The 19,430-nt window shown below is 36.8% G+C and overlaps 1 protein-coding gene across 1 annotated transcript in view; it reads left to right on the forward strand.

Moving 5' to 3' along the window:
- The window catches only part of PTAR1 (protein prenyltransferase alpha subunit repeat containing 1), a 48,305-nt gene extending 30,658 nt beyond the window's left edge, over positions 1–17,647 (forward strand). The window contains exons 5-7 of the mRNA XM_030877022.2: positions 329–542; positions 5,678–5,982; positions 8,123–17,647. Of these exons, the coding sequence (XP_030732882.2) occupies positions 329–542; positions 5,678–5,982; positions 8,123–8,465 (862 nt within the window). The 3' untranslated portion in view covers positions 8,466–17,647. The remainder of the gene's footprint in view (positions 1–328; positions 543–5,677; positions 5,983–8,122) is intronic.
- Positions 17,648–19,430: the final 1,783 nt, after the last annotated feature.

Here is a 19,430-nt window from a genome sequence, read left to right on the forward strand (position 1 = left end):
CGTTGCCTTTACATTTCCTGGCCAAATGAAGTTTTGAAGTTGTCATTTTGGAACTGATGACATTCTCTTTTTGACAAATGTTAACATTTCGGAAAGCTTTTTGTTTAATCTTTGTCCTTTATTCCCCGCCACCACCCATATCCGTGCTGCTCAAATTAATTATGTCTTTAAAAACAAAAACAACCCCCCCCCAAAAAAGTTTGAAAACTGGGCTTTATTTTGCATTGTCTATGAATGGAAATTAAATTGAGAATAAAGAAAACTCTGGTTGTTTTCCTCTGTGGTTTATTTTCTTTCCTCATTTCTTTCCCACATGTTACCTTAACAGGCGATGGGTGCTACAACAGCTAATTCAGGAAACCTCCTTGCCTTCCTTTGTGACCAAAGGAAACTTGGGAATAATTCCTGCAGAAAGGACACAGCAACTAATACGAGAAGAGATGGAGGTCTGTGGTGAAGCAGCAGGGAGATACCCAAGCAACTATAATGCCTGGTCCCATCGCATCTGGGTTTTACAGCACCTGGCCAAGCTAGATGTCAAGGTAGGGCTGTTATTCTATGTCCCTAGGCATACTTCCTGCCTGCCATTTAAATCTTCTGGTAGTATATAGTAGTTCCTTCTCAGAGGAGCTTTAAAAGAGAGAAGTAGAGGAACTAATGACCCAGTAGGCCGGAGAGGATTGTAAGAACTGATACCTCCCGAGAAACCCTGGTAATTTTTTTTAAAAAGTTTGCATTCCTCACCAGCATGGTTTTGACACTTTTTTTTTTTTTTTTTTTTTTTGCCGTACGCGGGCCTCTCAGTGCTGTGGCCTCTCCTGTAGCGGAGCACAGGCTCCGGATGCGCAGGCTCAGCGGCCATGGCTCACGGGCCCAGCCGCTCCGCGGCATGTGGGATCTTCCCAGACCGGGGCACGAACCCGTGTCCCCTGCATCGGCAGGCGGACTCCCAACCACTGCGCCACCACGGGAGCCCTTGACACTCTTAAGGCTAGTCCATTGGTAGAACAAAGCAGGTTTAAGCAGTAAGGAAGACTGAGCATAACTCATTTTGCCCTGAAACAGGAAGAGATTATTAAACCTTATGGAACTGAAATTGTTCTTTCTTGGTAGTCTTCTGTTTTGTGACTTAAAGTGCTAAATCAGCTGGCTGCCTTTTCACAATCTCCTCTGCTGGGGAGGGAACAGAGGATCTCACCCAGGTGTTCCCAAACTTGGCTGAATCTGTAAATTACCTGAGAATTCCTGTGTCCCACCCCAGGCCTACTGAATTGAAGTGAAGATAGGATTTAGAGATCAGTATTTTTCACAGGCTCAGGGGGTTATTTGGATGCAGAGCCAGTTGAGAACTGTCACAGCCTAATCCTTTTAGTTTAGAAATGAGGAGATGGAAGTTTCCATAGAATTTTAATGGCTTGGACTTAGCCACGGTTGTATCATTTATTATTCATCAGAATGAGAGCCAGGTATCCTTGTGCTCCTTCTTACATACTACAGCTTCTCTATTTTTTCTTCACTTCTTGTGGTATCAGTGCCTTAAGAATCTAGGGTACTCTTCTAAAAGCTTCCCAGGCTTGAGACAATTTAAAGGGGTCAGAATGTCTCATGTGGTGCTTTCAGATTAATAGCGAAGCATTCTCTAATTTTTACTCACCACTCCCTTCCTACGTCTCCCTTCAGTCCCCTCTCCCTTCTCCCCTCTCTGTGTCCTAGCCGGAGATTCCTCCAGGATAAATAGGAGAGCCTTCACTTCTGAGGGATTTTAAGCCAACAGTCTGGAAGAGAAGCCTTTCCCTCCAGTTTACATGGCTTTGCATTTCAGGAGGGGAGGCTACCTAATGGAGTGGAAAGAGAAAAGACAGAATCACATTAACCTGAGTTCAGATTCTGGCCCTATTAGCTGTGTGTGTAAAGTAAGGCTTTAATGTTTTCATCTGTAAGATAGGGGCTCTACTGCCTGCCTCAGTGGATTACTGAGAATTACTTGGGGTAATGTGTATAAAGTACTGGGCACCTAATAGAGGCTCACTAAATTTTAGTTCCTTTCTCTGCTCCCCATAGATAGAAAACTTAGATGAAACTTGCCTACCAATTTGCTAGGTCAACTCAGTGCAATTCATTCATGAAAAAGTAGTGAAACCCTATCATTCCCAGACACTGTTGTATACACTGGGTGAGGCATAAAGACAAAAAGCTTGCTCTCAACAAATTGAAAAATCTAGTTGAAGAAACACATACCGACAGTTACAAAGCAGTGTGACGCTTGCAGGAACTGAGGGAATCTCCGGGTACAGTGGGATCACAGAAATGGCTCCTCATCCAAACTGGGCTCATTGGAAACAGCTGCCAGAGGGAGGGATGCTACACTGTGGGGGTGTCGGGAGGGATGAATTCAAGTTATCTGGTGGGTTGTGACGGATATGGAGTGCTTTAAAACCAGTCATCTCCGCTCCACGACTTGGTATCCTGTGGGAGGTGGAAAGAGGTAAGGGGAGGGTTGAGGATAAAGGAAGGCAGAGTCCAGGTAAGTTGAGAGGTCTTTGGAAACTTTCCTGCCTTTATGTGAACCTTTTAAAGTGGCATTCCCATAAATCAGAAACATGAGGCCAAGGTGAAATTCTTGGTTCCTTGAGACCATCCATTGTTGAAGATGACAACGCGTTAGTAATGTGTTGACTTATCTGCCCTGGTCCACTGCTAGCCTCACATGTTGTCAGTCTGCCCTCCTCTGCCCTTGGGGGGACTTGGGACTCTTCCTGTCACCACTGCCACTGTCTCTCACTCTCAGTGAAGTGCGCTGAATTTACAAAATCCCCTTTCTGTTCTTGTAAGCCATTGGGCCCAGCTAGGAGATCATGTACTATGCTTTGCCTGTTAGAGGAAGTAATCACAAAAGTACCAGTTGTCTAGAGCAGCTTAAAAATACATATGAACTGAGTGGCATTTTTTTACTTAGAAAACTGAAAATGATTTTTTAAAGTGCTGATATTCAGCATTGATAAGGGTATAAAAACAAGCATTGTAGAAATTGGTATAATCTTACCAAAGGGCAACATGGCAGCATTTACCAGATGTTACCCCCGCAAAATGTGTGTTATCTCTAATCTAGCAGTTCTGCTTCTAGGAGTTCATCCTAAAGAAAAAATGGGAGGTGCAGTATGATATAGTGATTAAAGGCTCCACTCAGTGGTCATACAGACGTAATTTGAATCTTGACTCTCCCACCAATTTGCTGTGTGGCCTTAAGAACGTTGCTTAGCCTCTCTAACCTTCAGTTTTCTCATCTGTAAATTGGGGATGATGATAATTCCTACCTCATCGAGGGACGTAAATTAAGTGGGAGAATCTACATAACGTGGCTATCACAAGTGCTCATACTAATTGATCAATAAACACTGGCTGTTACATTAAATATGGGAGTTTGGTATATAAAAATACCACTTATAATAGTGAAAAACTGGAAACAGCCTAATCCTCTAGTAACAAGGGATTGGTTACATTACAGTCCATCAAAAAGTGGAATATTTTATTGCTACTAGAAATTATATTCTAGAAGATTATTTAAAGAAAAATGTTCATTATAGGTTAAGGATATAAAACCAAATAAGAGATGGGCCTACTACAATTTTTTTTTATGTTATTAGCATTGAATGCTATTTAAGATGTTTAGAACAGTACCTGGCGTATTGTAAGTGCTCAACAGATATTTATACACACAAACACAGTGGTGTTACAGATATATTTTCTATAAGCATGCATTTTCTAGTCAGAAAAAAAAGGTTAGAGAATAAAGAATGTTTACCAGTGCTAGGGAGTAGAATTATGAGAGGTCTTAATTTTCTATTTTTTGTTCCCTGTAATGTTTGTGTGTTTCAGTGGACATACACTGAAGTAAAATTTTAAAATAGTCTAATTTGAGGGTGGGGTGGAAGGAAACAGTCACAGTTGAACAGAGTTCATTACTACTAGCCAATTGAAAGCTGATACCGTGTGTCACCTGAAAAAGCACATAGGGTCATTTCTCCAAAAAAGATATACAAATGACCAAGAAAGACATGAAAAGATGTTCAACAGCATTAACCACTGGGGAAATGCCAATCAAACCACAGTGAGATACCATTTCACACAACTAGGATGACTAAAATAAAAAAGACAATAACAAGTGTTGACAAGGATGTAGAGAAATTGGAACCCTTATACATTGGTGGTAGGAATGTGAAACAGTGCAGCCACTGGGGAAAAGTTTGGCATTTCCTCAAAAAATGAAACATAGAAACACCATGTATGACCCTACAATTCCACTGCTAGGTATATATCCAAAAATATCGAAAGCATATGTTCATACCAAAGTGTGTATGAGAATGTTCATAGCAGCATTACTCATAAAAGCCAAAAAAAAAAGTAATACCCCAAATGTCCAGTATCTGAGGAATAGACAAACAAAATATGGTATATCCATACGGTGGTCTGTTATTCAGCCATAAAAAAGGAATGAAGTTCTGATAAATACTATAACATGGTGAACCTTGAAAACAATATGCTGATTGAAAGTAGTATTCCATTTATATGACATATTCAGAATAAGCAAAGCAGATTAGTGGGTGCCAGAGGATAGGGGGAATGGGGAATTAGAGGACTCCTAATAGGAATAGGGGTTGTTTTGGAGAGGATGAAAATGTTTTGAAATTATAATCATCAGAGAGAGGCAAATGAAAACCACCTCACTCCTCTCAGAGTGGCTGTCATCAAAAAGTTTATCATCAAAAATAACAAATGTCGGCAAGGATGTAGGAAAAAGGGAACCCTAGTACACTGTTGGTGGGGATGTACATTGGTGCAGACACTATGGAAAACAGTATGGAGGTTCCTCAAGGAACTAAAAATAGAGCTACCATATGATCCAGCAATCCCACTCTTATTTTTTCATAAATGCTGCTTTTCTTTTTATCATTCCATTTGAAATTCTTTAGTTTGCAGATTTAAAGAATTCACTGCTGAATTTTGTCTTACCTACTTAAAAAAGCCATTTATCACTGATGTTAAGTAAGTTTGAGACAGATAGTGAAAGTCATGAGCACTTGAAAATTCCTGTTATTCTTGCATCATGTTTTTGTAGTAAACCCTTAGAATTAAGTAGTGAACAAAACAGACATGGTCTCTGCCCTGATGACACTTACAGTGAAGAAGAAATAATTACATTGAGTCTATTGTTGAACAAATAGTAAGTTAGGTATAATACAGATTCATTAAATGCAAAAGAAAGTTTCCACCAAAGTGATCTCTGAATTTATATTTTTCCTTCAATATAAGCATTACTTGAAAATGAACACCCAAATGTCTATCATTATTTTAGAATCTGTCTTTTCTATGTGTGTGCCAGTCAGAATGTGATCAAAGTCTAGGGAAAGGTCCGTAAATTCTGCGGCAGTAAAAAAAAAAAAAAAAAAAAAAAATCAATTACTTTATAAAAGAAAGGGAAAATTAGAATTTACTGAGCTTCCACTAAGTGCAAGCTTCCACTAAATGACAACACTGTGTTGGGCATTATATACAAAATATTGGTAGGAATGGTGTTGTCAAAACAAGAAATGAATCAGAAGAGAAATCCAAAGCATTAATGGAGAAAGTAAAACCTTTGGCAATTCCTTATTTCACTTCCCTTTTTTCTTCCTACAAGATTCTTCTTGATGAACTATCTTCTACTAAACACTGGGCGTCCATGCATGTTTCAGACCACAGTGGATTTCACTACCGCCAGTTTTTATTAAAGTCTTTGGTTAGCCAAACTGTGACAGATGGTTCTGTATTGGAGCAAAATACGTTGAGAAGTGAGCCAGCTATAGTTCTTCCAAAAGATGAAGAAGCAGTGGCTTCAGCAGAGGAATCAAGGATAAATCTTCCCCATCTTCTAGAAGAAGAAGTTGAATTCAGCACTGATCTTATTGATTCCTACCCAGGACATGAAACCCTTTGGTGTCATAGGTAAGAGAAAGGAAGATCTATTTCCTGCATAAAACTGTGTGTGTCCTTATGAGAGCTACAGAAGGTCTTACATCTGACTCGTGCCTACTTGGGTAAATATGGTAATCTGATTGTGGAACTTTGCTTGAGTGCTTCAGAGGAGTTTGTGTTACCATATACTCCTGCTCATGGTCATGATCAATATGAAGTTCCTCATGCAGATCTTTGCCAACGGCTCAAGGTGGTGGCGTTCATCCTTGACTGCGCCACAGAATAAGGTGTGTTACTTTCAAACTAAAGAAAGTTTCTGGACTCCCTCCTTGGAGATCCTGATACTTAGCATATCTGGGATGGAGTGCTGCCATCTGTTTTTTCAAATATAAAGAAAAAACCCTGACAGGTAAATTTGATGCACAGTCAGGGCTGAGACCATTGATTAGACCCTGAGAATATTTAGACATTTTTATTGTTCTTCCCAACCGTGATGGCCTGCAGATTACTTTACCTTAAGTATAATCTCTTGACACTTTTTGCTTTTTTAAAGTAATATGTACTTTGGGAGTGAATCAGGATTATTAGGAAGGAGTGAAAGACGGTTAGCAACCTCATAACTTGAGTTTTAAGAACCTTTGACTGTACTTTTCATGTTGAAATGAAATCCAGGTATGGGAACCCCCGATTGATTTATTTTGGATTATCATTTAGTTGGAGGCATCTCTGGCATTATATCTACAGATTTTACTTCAAGTTACAGGATTCTGTTTGTAGACAAAAGAGTTGCCTGTGTTAGGCAGGAGGTAGGCATTTTAAATATTTGTGTATTTTTTAAGTTAAATGTGATTTGTTCCCTTTTTCCAGTCTAAATATATTTGGAAGATATAGTAGAAGATGGAAGACAGTCCCCCTCTTTGGCATCTTCATAAATACAGAATTTTCTTTTTCCCTTAAAAACAAAACATTTTTATTACACATTTTTAGGAGAGAAGATAGATCTTGACTTGCATGTTTTGTTGTTACCGATTTTTTATTGCTGTTTTATATTTAGACACATTAATAGCAAGACTCAAAGAATATTAAAAATTATATTTGTGTTTGAGAGAGAGCTAGATCATTAGAACAGAAACTTTCTTTTTTTATATAAAGATTAATTGGAGTTTGGAGTAGGGAGAAGAGACAGTTGGGATGACCTGTATATTACAGGAATGAATTATATTTTCTACTGATTCAGTGCCCTTAAGCAGTTTATCAGCCCTTTTAAGATTTGTCCTCTGTAAAATGGGTGTTATATGCTCCTTTGTCTGCTCCCAAATAAGCTGGGAAAATGAATAGAATTCTCTTTTAAGGGCTTAGAGTTATTAATATGAATGATGAAGTATAACAACCTAGAAACTACCTAAGGTAGTTTACCTTATTTTGTACAGAGATGTGCACCCCTTTGAGTCACAAATTTTGGAAATTAGGCACATGGATCTTCATTTTTAACAAATAACTCCAGATGATTCTAAGGGCAGGAGAACTCTCCTTAGAGGAAGAACAGGAACTGTGTCTTTTAACATACTTTTCTCAGAGCCCAGCACATCCCTACTGCATGTCGGTGTTTAATAAGACTATAGTGCTGGATTTAGGGGAGAATTCAGAGGGTTTCTAAGATAATAAGTCCAACCACAGCAGTTCTGTTCTTATTAAAGAAAGTATTGGATAGAGGCCATACACTAAGCCTCTAGAGGAGCTAATATTTAATTCTCTTGTTTCTGAAAATCACTTGTCTTTTAGGATATCAATGAGGTTAATTTTTGGTTTTGTTTTATATTTTAACTTATAGCAGAGATTGAGCTAAGACCCATTTCTAGTTTCATATTATAGTAACAGGTGTAACAACACCAAGTGATTGTCATCATCTCAGTCCATTTTTTTTAAACACCTTCGGGTAGTATTCTTTCTCACAAACCAGTAATCTGGGTTTGTGAGGCTCTGTAATACCCAGAGACTACATCTTAACTATTCTTCCTCCTTCCCCCAGATAGCTCTGGGTTACGAAGGGGGCACTGAACTGAGTACTGTATGTTTTAAGATTATCGACTTTTTTGTCTTTTCTGAAAAGCTTGACTTTGTGATGTGATTTTTCTTTTTCTATTCTCTTCCTTACCCTCCTCTTTCACAGGCGGCATGTTTTCTACCTTCAGCATCACTTAAATGGTAGGTTTCCTCACAGCGTGGTCCAGTTGTCACCTGCAGACAACCCAGGGGGGACTTTGAGTGACTTGCACCTCATCCCAGCAGGACCGCATACATCTCAGGCAATGGAGGTGGATGGACTCAGTGACTCTAGCAAGCAAGGCTATTCCCAGGAAACCAAACGCCTGAAGCGGACCCCTGCTCCAGACTCCCTGGACCTGGAAATGGAGCACAGGTTCATCGATCAAGTATTGTCCACCTGTCGGAACGTGGAGCAGGCCAGGTTTGCCAATGCATACAGGAAATGGCTGGTTACATTGAGTCAATGAAAGAGGTGGATTAGTCCTGCAAGGTTCCCCTTTTAGTGCAATATTGCTTTCCTTTCTTATTTACATAGTTGCATGAACTGTTTGCTATTATTGTCTAACTATATGTGCTTCATCTTTAGGTTAAAAGTCCATAGTAAATCTTTCATTTTATTTATTTTGTTAAGAACTGGCATTCCTTTGGGGATAAAATAATTGTGTAGTTCCTTCCTGCTGAACAGTGAGTCTTAATTTTTTTCTTTTAAACTTCTCATCCTTTATATTCCTGTACTTGAGGCTTTTCTCATTTGGTTCTCCAGATTGGTTCACATACACCTCAACCCACCTCAGTGTGGTTGCTGCATAGGCTAGTTTTTTTTTTTTTTAAATTAAAAATGTATGTTGTAGTTTAGCTTAAGAACAATACAAATTCAAAATTACTTGATCTAATTGTTGTTTTGAGAATCAAATGGCCAGATGGATGGATGTGTGAAAATACACACCATTTCTCTTTCTCTAGTATGTTCTACTCAAGTCATAGACCAACATAACCAAAGTCAGAAGTATTGGAATTTATATGAACAACATGCTTCCAATATAGTCCATTTTAAAAATGGTTATTTTTAAAAAAAATAATTTTAAGAGTTTATGTAATTGTAGTAGAAAATTATTTTTACTACTAGCTTTGATAGGTTGTTTTTACCTCAATTAAAATCAATTTTAAAAAAACCTAGAATGCTGTTTTTAGTTATTACTACTTACTTTCCTCCAGATTCACCATGAAAAATGGGAAGCTTATGCATAGAAATGTGTCCATTAAAAATCTTCCTTTTTAAAATTTAAGTTATTAAGGATACACTGGATAAACTATAAAGTTTTTGTGAAGTGATTATTAAAAGTTTACTGGCAAAAGCCAGGGGGGATGAATAGTTTTGAAGGTTAGTTCTTCAGTCTTTATTTTAAAAAATAAAACAGTTTAAAAACTTTGATACTAAATTTATCAGGGACAACGTACCAAAGTATCCACCTTTTAGCTGTATCTTATTCTTTTCAATAATAAGGGCTGGGTTTTTTAGGTAGGTGAGGCAGGTGTGGGGAAAGTTCCAGGTAATGTCTAATGTCTTAATATGAAAGAATGCTTTGCATTTCTTCTTTCCACACACCTTTCTCTTTATTTTCCCATTCGATTTTTTTGTCATCTCCACTTTTGTATATTTTTCCTTATCTGTTGTATTTCATGGATGTGTACTAAACATAATCTCCTCTCTGTTTCCAGTTAATTCCATACCCCATTAAACACACGCACACATACACACACACACAATATGAATATGAACTGCCCCTCTAAAAGTTCCCCTAATGATGGAAGTTGTCTATTATCTTGTGTGTGTTTGAAATGTAATAGTGGCAGAAACAAGTGTGACCACTATGCTTTGCCTGTTTTCCTCTTTATTTGCTAGGTCACCTGTAGGGTGAGAAGACAGATGTAGGGAAAAGCAGACCTCTCCTATACCACTGTTACGGAGACTCTGGACTTGAGTGAGGAGCATTTCTTTAAGGGAAAAGAATAGGTCCTTTACTTGTATGTCATGATTTTGTTGAGTGGCAAACTGTCAAGTGAGACTTAAGAACACCAAAAAAATTGTCTAGACTGGTCCTTGTAGACAGAAGCTGCCTGTCCTTCTCTCTTAGGGCAAAATTTACCCTTTTTTAGCTTTTTATAGTATTTAGGTGAGAAAATGATTGGCATTATGAGCATAAATCTATGACCCTTTGTGTACAAAGCATATTTTGATTCAAATACCTCAAGGTCTACCTAGACCTCTATGGATAAAACTATTAATTTATGATTTTTAGCACCTGTGGGGCTTGGGGGGCAGACTACACACAGATGACATGGAAGATTTAGCACATTCCACTAATATATGTTGCCAAATTCTGGCCTCACTCAGTATTACCATTCTTCCAAGCATCATTTTAAGTATCATCATTTTAAGTATTAAGTAGTAGGGCTTCTTATGCGTTGATGTGAGAGTGTTGAGACATGAATACAGACAATCCTCTGTGAAACAACAGCTAAATTTGATAATGCTCCACATCTTTTTATACCTTCCACAGAGTCTCTTGCCCTTCTTTGATGTTAACTGCCTTCATGTGTTTTAAGTCTCTTAACCCACCCTTACAAGAAGCCATGCAGTCCTTTAATATATCTTGGTCTCCTGTCTTCCTAATAGCTTTAAGTAGGGAGTAAAAATACAAATATCCAAAGGATACTGTTTATATCTGACTTTTGTGTGCTGCTTTATTTCTAAAATTTGCAGTTTTCAAGTGTTCATTCACTGAAAAACCTAGTATTGCCCTGGATGGTTGTATTTTTTCCCTAAATGGTTCACATCTAAACTCACTAGCTGTAGCATGATATTATCTCTTGGAATGAATGAGCTCATGCAGTGGAAAGGATGTGTCTATTTTTAGGGACTCATTAGTCTTCACTTATTTTTCTATAAATATGTCATTGTTAAAGGAAAAGATGATTTAGATTGACACAAATGTCATCCATCTTTCACTGGAAGAATTGTAGGCCATCCTGTGGATCAAGAATACTACTGACAAGCAAAAAAGCAATAAGATCTGTAAATATCTCTACCACTACCCCTCCCCAACCTGACTTTTTTTTTTTTTTTAAGTGTACCTATTTTGGTAACATGGTGTTCCCAGATTCTGTGTGCCTTGCACATTGTAAGGACTCATTAAATATTTATTAAATTTATGAATGATTTAACTGAAGATGAGAAAGATCAATCATGAGTGATACATAGAGTGAGTTATGATTGAGAAATTGATGGAATAGAGCAATGGATTGTGAATGAATGATGTACTCTGCCTTCATGATACTTAGGGGGAGCTATTGCATATAGAATAAGTTAATTTAGATTTTTTTCCTGCATTAAACTACTTTGTTTATGCTTGTTAAATCCCAGCCAAGAAATGCAGCTGTATAATATCAATTAACTGTACTATAATGTATATTAAAAATTCATAGAAAAATGAAGAACATTTGCAAGAACACTACTTTCTATTCACTTATGATGTTGGAGGACAGATCTTGCCAATAGAGCCATAGCCACTCTTGGAGTATCTGAGGAAACTGATTTCAAAGACGTGTTGATCTGTATCTGTGCATGAATAGTCATTTTAGACTCAAAACCCTTTCTTTTCTAGGTTTTAGCATTTTATTACCTCTTTGAAAACTCTGGGCCCAGACTTTTGAGTCATATCTCTTATTCCTATGGTACAATTCTAATTTAAATTAAAGGCTTCATTATTTATCGGATTAAATATACAGGAGGTCACTCAAAGCCACTTAAGTCTTCAGATAAGGGCTTATGTAACACAAGATGTGCAAACAAAAGTTCTTGGATTTTCATGTGGCATTTTGTAGGAAAGCATATATGGTGGTAGGCTGTGTCATTTAGATATATTCAGGTCATGTGAATTCATGCTTGTTTAGACACATACCTACATGTGTGTAAAAACTTTTAATATTTTTGAGAACAAATTGTCAGCCTAGTATTTTTCTCTTAATAGCACAAGATGATATCTGACATGAGGGCTAAATATAATTTAGGAATGCAACTACCACTTGCTATGCAGCAATCTCATTTCTACCTTAGTTCCCCTGTATTAGAGAAGATGCTAAATATTTAGTTTATCAAAGGAAGTAAGAAACACTTTTGTTTTTGCAAAAAGCTTTTGTGAGCTTAGTTATTTTGTTACTAGAAAATTATATTTTAAAACTTTAAAATATCTAAAGTATGCTAGAAAATTTGAGCAGCATTGTAACAACTGAACTTTTTGTCTTCTAAGTAAATTTCTCAAATAGAACTGTGCAAACCCTAGCACTTTACGTGCTGCCGCCTCCCTGTACTTGAGTATACTCTGTAATGTGCTCCTTTTTATTAGAGAAGTTCATGGAGGCACAGGAAAGCATAGGCAAATTCAGTGTTATAAAGGCAGTGAGCAGGAAGAATCAACCCTGAGAATTCTCCTTACCATCACACAGTGTCTTTTAAAAAATAACTGTATATACTGTGTTCATTCGAGTGCCTTTCTTTTTGGGGGAGCAAGATTATATTTAAGTCTAACATTTAGGTAGAAAACAAAGGATGAAAATTTTATTAAACAGTTGATTGACTCATTATTTTATTTATTCCACTTGCTAGGCATGGCCCAATGGAATATTTTATCCTTAAGTGAGTTACTGATAAGAGCAGGAAGGATGCTTTGGTTTGCATGTCATTAGTTATCATTTTTAAGCACCCTACCAGGAAGAATTAGTTCTTTCTCAGTGACAACTAATGTTTTTGGGGTTGGAGGCCTCACATTTAGAGGACGGCATATGCATAAAGATCAGCCAAAAACCCTGTGCAGCCCATGTTTAAAGGGAAACAGTGGCCCTCTGCCCTAAAAGAAGCGCCATACAGTTGTCCTAAATGAATCCTTTGCCTTATCTTAAGGACTTTAAAGAACCCCATCCCAAATTTAGTCCTACGTAAGATAGTTGAGTGGGGGGAAAAATGGAACCTTAATCTTTTCAAATATTGGAGGAAAAGAGGCAAATACTGAGATGAAATTTAAAATGTGGCTTTTTATGTATTTGGGTATGGAGAGGGGAGGGATAGGAGTTCCATATTTCCAGATAGCCAATAATTGTTAATTGTAATTTCATTAAAATATATAGCTTAAGATGCCAAAGTGCTTTTCGGAGAACTGTCGAATAATGTATTCCTAACGGACAGCAATAGGTCATGTTCATAGTGGAAACAGAAAACTGTTGTGTCAGTTGTGGATCTGGGGGGTAGGGACTTCAGGCTCCCAACTTTGACTTCTGTATTCTCACTAGGCCATGTTAACACTGTAAAACCAACCCTTTACTTAAAAAAAGAAAAAAAAAAATAGAGAGCAGCAGCTTACTCTGCTGATGAAATCTTGTGCTTCCAAGAATATTAGCTATATATAGCTTGTGCTTTCTGGACAATAATATGGTCCACAAAGCTAACCCTGGCATTTCTTTTTATTAATCTGTTATTATTTCTCAGGGTGTAGGAGATTTAGTAAATTTAGGATAAAATTTTATATTCAGTGGCCAAAAAAAGGCAAAAATATGCTAAGTATATTACTAGCTCTTAAAATTTTAGTATAGATAGTATTTTTTATAAACTACTACCAGTGCAGTAGCTCTGTGACTGCCTCATTGTTCATCTCACTGCTTCAATCCCTGTGGTTCTATCATGAATGTTCTCTTACACGTGTCTTCTACGGAAATGGCTTCTGTATTGCATTATTTTCCATGTTTTGCAGAGGTAGGAGTGCTTTAGTTGACATCAATCTCAGTTTTTAGAAATTCTATTGAGAAAGTGATTACTGTTGGTTTTCAAACTGACAACTCTTTTGCTTCTTAAAACTTCAGTTTCCCTGAAAGAGTGCTTTGTGTCAGATCTTGTACACGTTCCGTATGTTGCATAAAGCCTTGCACCTTGTAGGAATTCAACAGGTCAGAATTGTTAAAGGCTAGAAAGTTGAAACTAGCTTATTTATCTCTGTCTTATCATCGTTGTCCACATTCTTAACTTCAGGAGAAATACAGTATTGTGCTGAAGATACATAATCAGGTTCAAACATACAAGGCAAAGATATACAGCTGTACAGCATTGTAAGTGCAATTTAGATACTTTTAAGGCATACATATGTGTGCGTATTCACATATATGTATATATATTTAAATGAGATTTGGAATTTCAACTTATATACTGGTTTTACAAAGAATTTTATCCAAAGGACTTTTATTTTCATACTTGCTTGAAGTGCTTCTGTTTAAAGGCAGTTTTCTTTATTAGACCAGCCCCCTCAAGCAAAGTTGGAAACCTAACACAAGTGCCCATTTGCTTGAATTAACCAGATGTTGCTGTAAACTGTTTATAGTAAGTCTTCAGTTGCTTGCGAACCATGACATTTTGACTTTTCTTCCATACCTTTAGGGAATCAGCCTTAATTTAAAGTATGGCAGTCACTTTCCTCAAAGTACTATGCAGCATACTTCAAATGTTTATTTATCTTTATAAAGTGATCAGTAATAAATTTGAGGTTTTTCAGTGTCATAGGGATGAACAATTTCACATGTCCAGTTATTGACTCATACAGCATTCTGTTAGAAATGCTAATATGTTATCCTCCCTCACAAATGTCATTTTGCATTTGGAGCAGATATTTTTTTTCTTGTTGGTTGAAGAATGAGTATAGGCTGAATGCAATCATAGTAGGTGCTTAATAAATATTTAGTTGATTATTAATCTAACATCAAAGTAACAGCTTTCAGAAAGGAGACTGTTGTCATCTTTTCATTGAGGAGTATATTTTTAGAGTAATATATGTTTGAAACTGAAAAATTTTCTCATTTGACATGAATTATTAGGCTTATTTAGGTTGGAGTTAGTAACGTGTAATAAAAATGCTGTTTATGTAGAAATGGTCTGAAGACAGGAGATGTGAAAAGTTTAAGTAGTATCTCTTTGTGCAAGGCACATTCATAAATGTGATTAAATGTCTTAATAGGCTGCTGAACTCTAGAGAGAACTGCTGTAGTCTTCTGCAATCATTGGTATATCTAGTATTATCTAGTATAGGTACTGTTTATTTCTCCCTAAATCTTGGTTACTTTCCAGTGTCTTAAAAGTAGTCATGGGCTTCCCTGGTGGCGCAGTGGTTGAGAGTCCGCCTGCCGATGCAGGGGACACGGGTTCGTGCCCGGGTCTGGGAAGATCCCATATGCCGCGGAGCGGCTGGGCCCGTGAGCCATGGCCGCTGAGCCTGCACGTCCAGAGCCTGTGCTCCGCAAAGGGAGAGGCCACAACAGTGAGAGGCCCGCATACCGGGGGGGGGGAAAAAAAAAGTAGTCATGGTAAGGTATGAAGTTATATTAAATAACTTCTACTTGTTTTTTGAGAACATGTTCAAAATGAAGGAGAAATTTTTATGAATAATATAGTCGTTTCAGAGTCTATTAATTTGTGGCTTTCAGAGCATTTTTGACAGACTTTACCTAATGCAAACAGATTTAAACAGTTTAAAAACAAGCATTCCAACCTGAGCTGTGAGAAGCAGCGTGTGCAGCACAAGCGTATTTAGGCATTGCCTCCTGGCGAGGTTCTTGATGCATGGCTATGACGCTGGCTTCTGACTGAGGTCACCACTGTTGGTATTGTATTTTGGTGCTTGTTGTTCCTAGGAAAATAATGGAGTATGTACTAGGTTAACTTGTTTTTTGAGTTGGACAAAATAAAAGATGAGGTATTATGAATATACCAAATATTTATATCCTCTACTACAAAAAAACTAAAAAAGGAGGAGGGGAAGAAAATGATAAAAGAGCAATGATCTTTTTTTTTTAATAGCTTCTAAAAACCTTTTTTTCAATCCACGTCTCTTGGACACTAGGTAGTTGCTTACTTTAACACTGAGGGACTTTAAGGGATAGTTCTTAGCTACTATATTCTGCTATTAGAATCCGTTATGTGTGTTAATTTACATTGCTTGAAGATTCTCCAGAAAATGGAGCATTTAAGTAGGTTGCAATCAGTGTTTTAAGATTTTCTTTTAGGTTATGGTTAAATGGACAAGTTACATGTATGATCTGTGGTGCAAGGTCAGATCCTGGGCATTAAAGATAAGTTTGGCTAACTTATTTTACTGAAGATACTAATTGTCTTCACTATTAAACTATTTTCCCCCAATATAACAGTCTGCATTGAATTTCCTTTAGCTCTAACCATATTCTAGTTGACGTTTTTTAAGGATTAAATATTTTGTGAATTCTTTTTACACTTAAAATGTGTAATTGCAGAGGCATAAAAATAAATTTTGCAATAACGTACATACAGAGTGTGTTTACGGTGTTCTGAGAGTTAGTACTCCAGAGCGCTTTAAATGTGATGCTAAGTGCTAAGGCTGATGTAATGACTATAGACGTCTGTATCAGTGCTATCCAGTAGAAATAAATGTGAGCCACATATGTAATTTAAAATTCTCTAGTAGCCACATTAAAAAAAGAAACACATAAAATTAATATTTTAATTAACCCAATATATTAAAAATGTTATCTTTTAGGTATGTAATCAATATACAAAATAGAGGTGTTTTACCTTCTTTTTTCTCCATAGTAAGTCCTCAAAATTCAGCGTGTATTTTGCACTCATGTGCATCTCAGTTCTGACTAGCTACATTTTAAATACTCAAAAAGCCACTTGTGGATGAGGGCTGCTATACTGGACAGTGTAGATTCATAGAATACAAAGTATGGCTTTACTTTAAATTGGAGGTGGTGAGGTAGGCATGAAATTATGGTACTTTAAAAATTATTTAGTATACTTAGAAAAGCATCGAACAGAATTGTCCACTCGTTTTTTTGTCTTCATTTAAAATTTTCTCTAGAAGTAGGGTCAACCAGTTTCAATTTGCCAAGCATTATTTAAGAAGGAAGGATTTCTGTGCATGTAAAATACCATGATATGCTGATTATAACAACATATTATTAACAACACATTTTTCAATGTGTTCACTAAATTCTGTCCTGTTTCTTCAAAATAATAGCTTAAATTGCATGTTAATTATATATCTGTACCTATTTTGTTTTTATATTATTGTTATAATACAATAATATGTATTAACAAACAGCCCTCGGATTCTAATCTGCCTATGCAGCTGTCCTCCAGTACTTACTGGTATACATATTAAGTTGTAATAAGTGGCAGAAAAGTAGAATGAACTTTTTTTTCCCATTATATTTGTTTTTATCATGTGACCATGTACCAAGCCAGCTATAAATTATTGTATTTCTGTAGAATATGGAAAATAGTGTTTATGTCTTGTCTTTGCTAAATGTTTGCAATTTCTAAGTAAACTTTTCATCTCCTAAAATGAGTGTTAAGTGTGATTTTATTTTTACTTGTGGTGGTGTTTTAAACTCAACTTCAGTCTCCCAATTTGTCCTGTTTAATTGCTGTGATAGTGGTAGTTGGGTGGAGGTGTGAACTGTTGTCTGTGTGAAGCCAATGATTTGATTACCTACATTTGTAAAAAGAATTTAAACATATCACTTGTGTCTAGGACATTAAAAAAAAATGCCCAAAACAAATTAGAGCGCAGTTGTCTTTAGGGTGCATTAACGATGACTAGCTGACTTGTGAAATCATCATTATGACTACATATGCTTTTTTCCAATATACTTCAGATGAACGTAAGAAGCAGGGAATTACTTGGTTATTTCAGTGTTATACCCCATGTTTTCTTTTTTGTTTGAAATATCTTTATTGGAATATAATTGCTTTACAACGTTATGTTAGTTTCTGCTGTATAACAAAGTGAATCAGCTATATGTATACATATATCCCCATATACCCTCCCTCTTGCGTCCCCCTCCCACCCTCCCTATCCCACCCCTCTAGGTGGTCACAAAGCACCGAGCTGATCTCCCTGTGCTCTGCAGCTGCTTTGTTTGCAAATATTTTCTCCCATTCTGTGGGTTGTCTTTTCATCTTGTTTATGGTTTCCTTTGCTGTGCAAAAGCTTTTAAGTCCCATGTGTTTATTTTTGTTTTTACTTCCATTTCTCTAGGAGGTGGGTCAAAAAGAATCTTGCTGTGATTTATGTCATGGAATGTTCTTCCTATGTCTTCCTCTTAAGAGTTTCATAGTGTCTGGCCTTACATTTGGGTCTTTAATCCATTTTGAGTTTATTTTTGAGTGTGGTGTTAGGAAGTGTTCTAATTTCATTCTTTTACATGTAGTTGTCCAGTTTTCCCAGAACCACTTATTGAAGAGGCTGTCTTTTCTCCATTGTATATTCTTGCCTCCTTTATCAAAGATAAGGTGATCATATGATCATATGTGCATGGGTTTATCTCTGGGCTTTCTATCCTGTTCCATTGATCTATATATCTGTTTTTGTGCCATTACCATACTGTCTTGATTACTGTAGCTTTGTAGTATAGTCTGAAGTCAGGGAGCCTGATTCCTCCAACTCCATTTTTCTTAAGATTACTTTGGCTATTTGGGTTTTTTGTGTTTCCACACAAATTGTGAAATTTTCTGTTCTAGTTCTGTGAAAATGCCAGTGGTAGTTTGATAGGGATTGCATTGAATCTGTAGATTGCTTTGGGTAGTAGAGTCATTTTCACAATGTTGATTCTTCCCCAAGAACACGGTATATCTCTCCAGCTGTTTGTATCATCTTTAATTTCTTTCATCAGTGTCTTACAGTTTTCTGCATACAGGTCTTTTGTCTCCTTAGGTAAGTTTATTTTATTAGGTATTTTATTCTTTTTGTTGCAGTGTTAAATGGGAGTGTTTCCTTAATTTCTGTTTCAGATTTTTCATTATTAGTGTATAGGAATGCAAGAGATTTCTGTGCATTAATTTTGTGTCCTGCTACTTTACCAAATTCATTGATTAGCTCTAGTAGTTTTTTGGTAGCATCTTTAGGATTCTCTGTGTATAGTATCATGTCATCTGCAAACAGTGACAGCTTTACTTCTTTTCCAATTTGTATTCCTTTTATTTCTTTTTCTTCTCTGATTGCTGTGGCTAAAACTTCCAAAACTATGTTGAATAATAGTGGTGAGAGTGGGCAACCTTGTCTTGTTCCTGATCTTAGTGGAAATGGTTTCAGCTTTTCACCATTGAGAACGATGTTGGCTGTCGGTTTGTCATATAGGGCCTCTATTATGTTGAGGCAAGTTCCCTCTATGCCTACTTTCTGGAGAGTTTTTAACATAAATGGGTGCTGAATTTTGTCAAAAGCTTTTTCTGCATCTATTGAGATGAACATATGGTCTTTCTCCTTCAGTTTGTTAATATAGTGTATCACATTGTTTGATTTGCATATATTGAAGAATACTTGCATTCCTGGGATAAACCCCACTTGATCATGATGTAT

The sequence above is a fragment of the Globicephala melas genome, chromosome 6 (assembly GCF_963455315.2).
Source record: "Globicephala melas chromosome 6, mGloMel1.2, whole genome shotgun sequence".
Classification (NCBI taxonomy): domain Eukaryota; kingdom Metazoa; phylum Chordata; class Mammalia; order Artiodactyla; family Delphinidae; genus Globicephala; species Globicephala melas.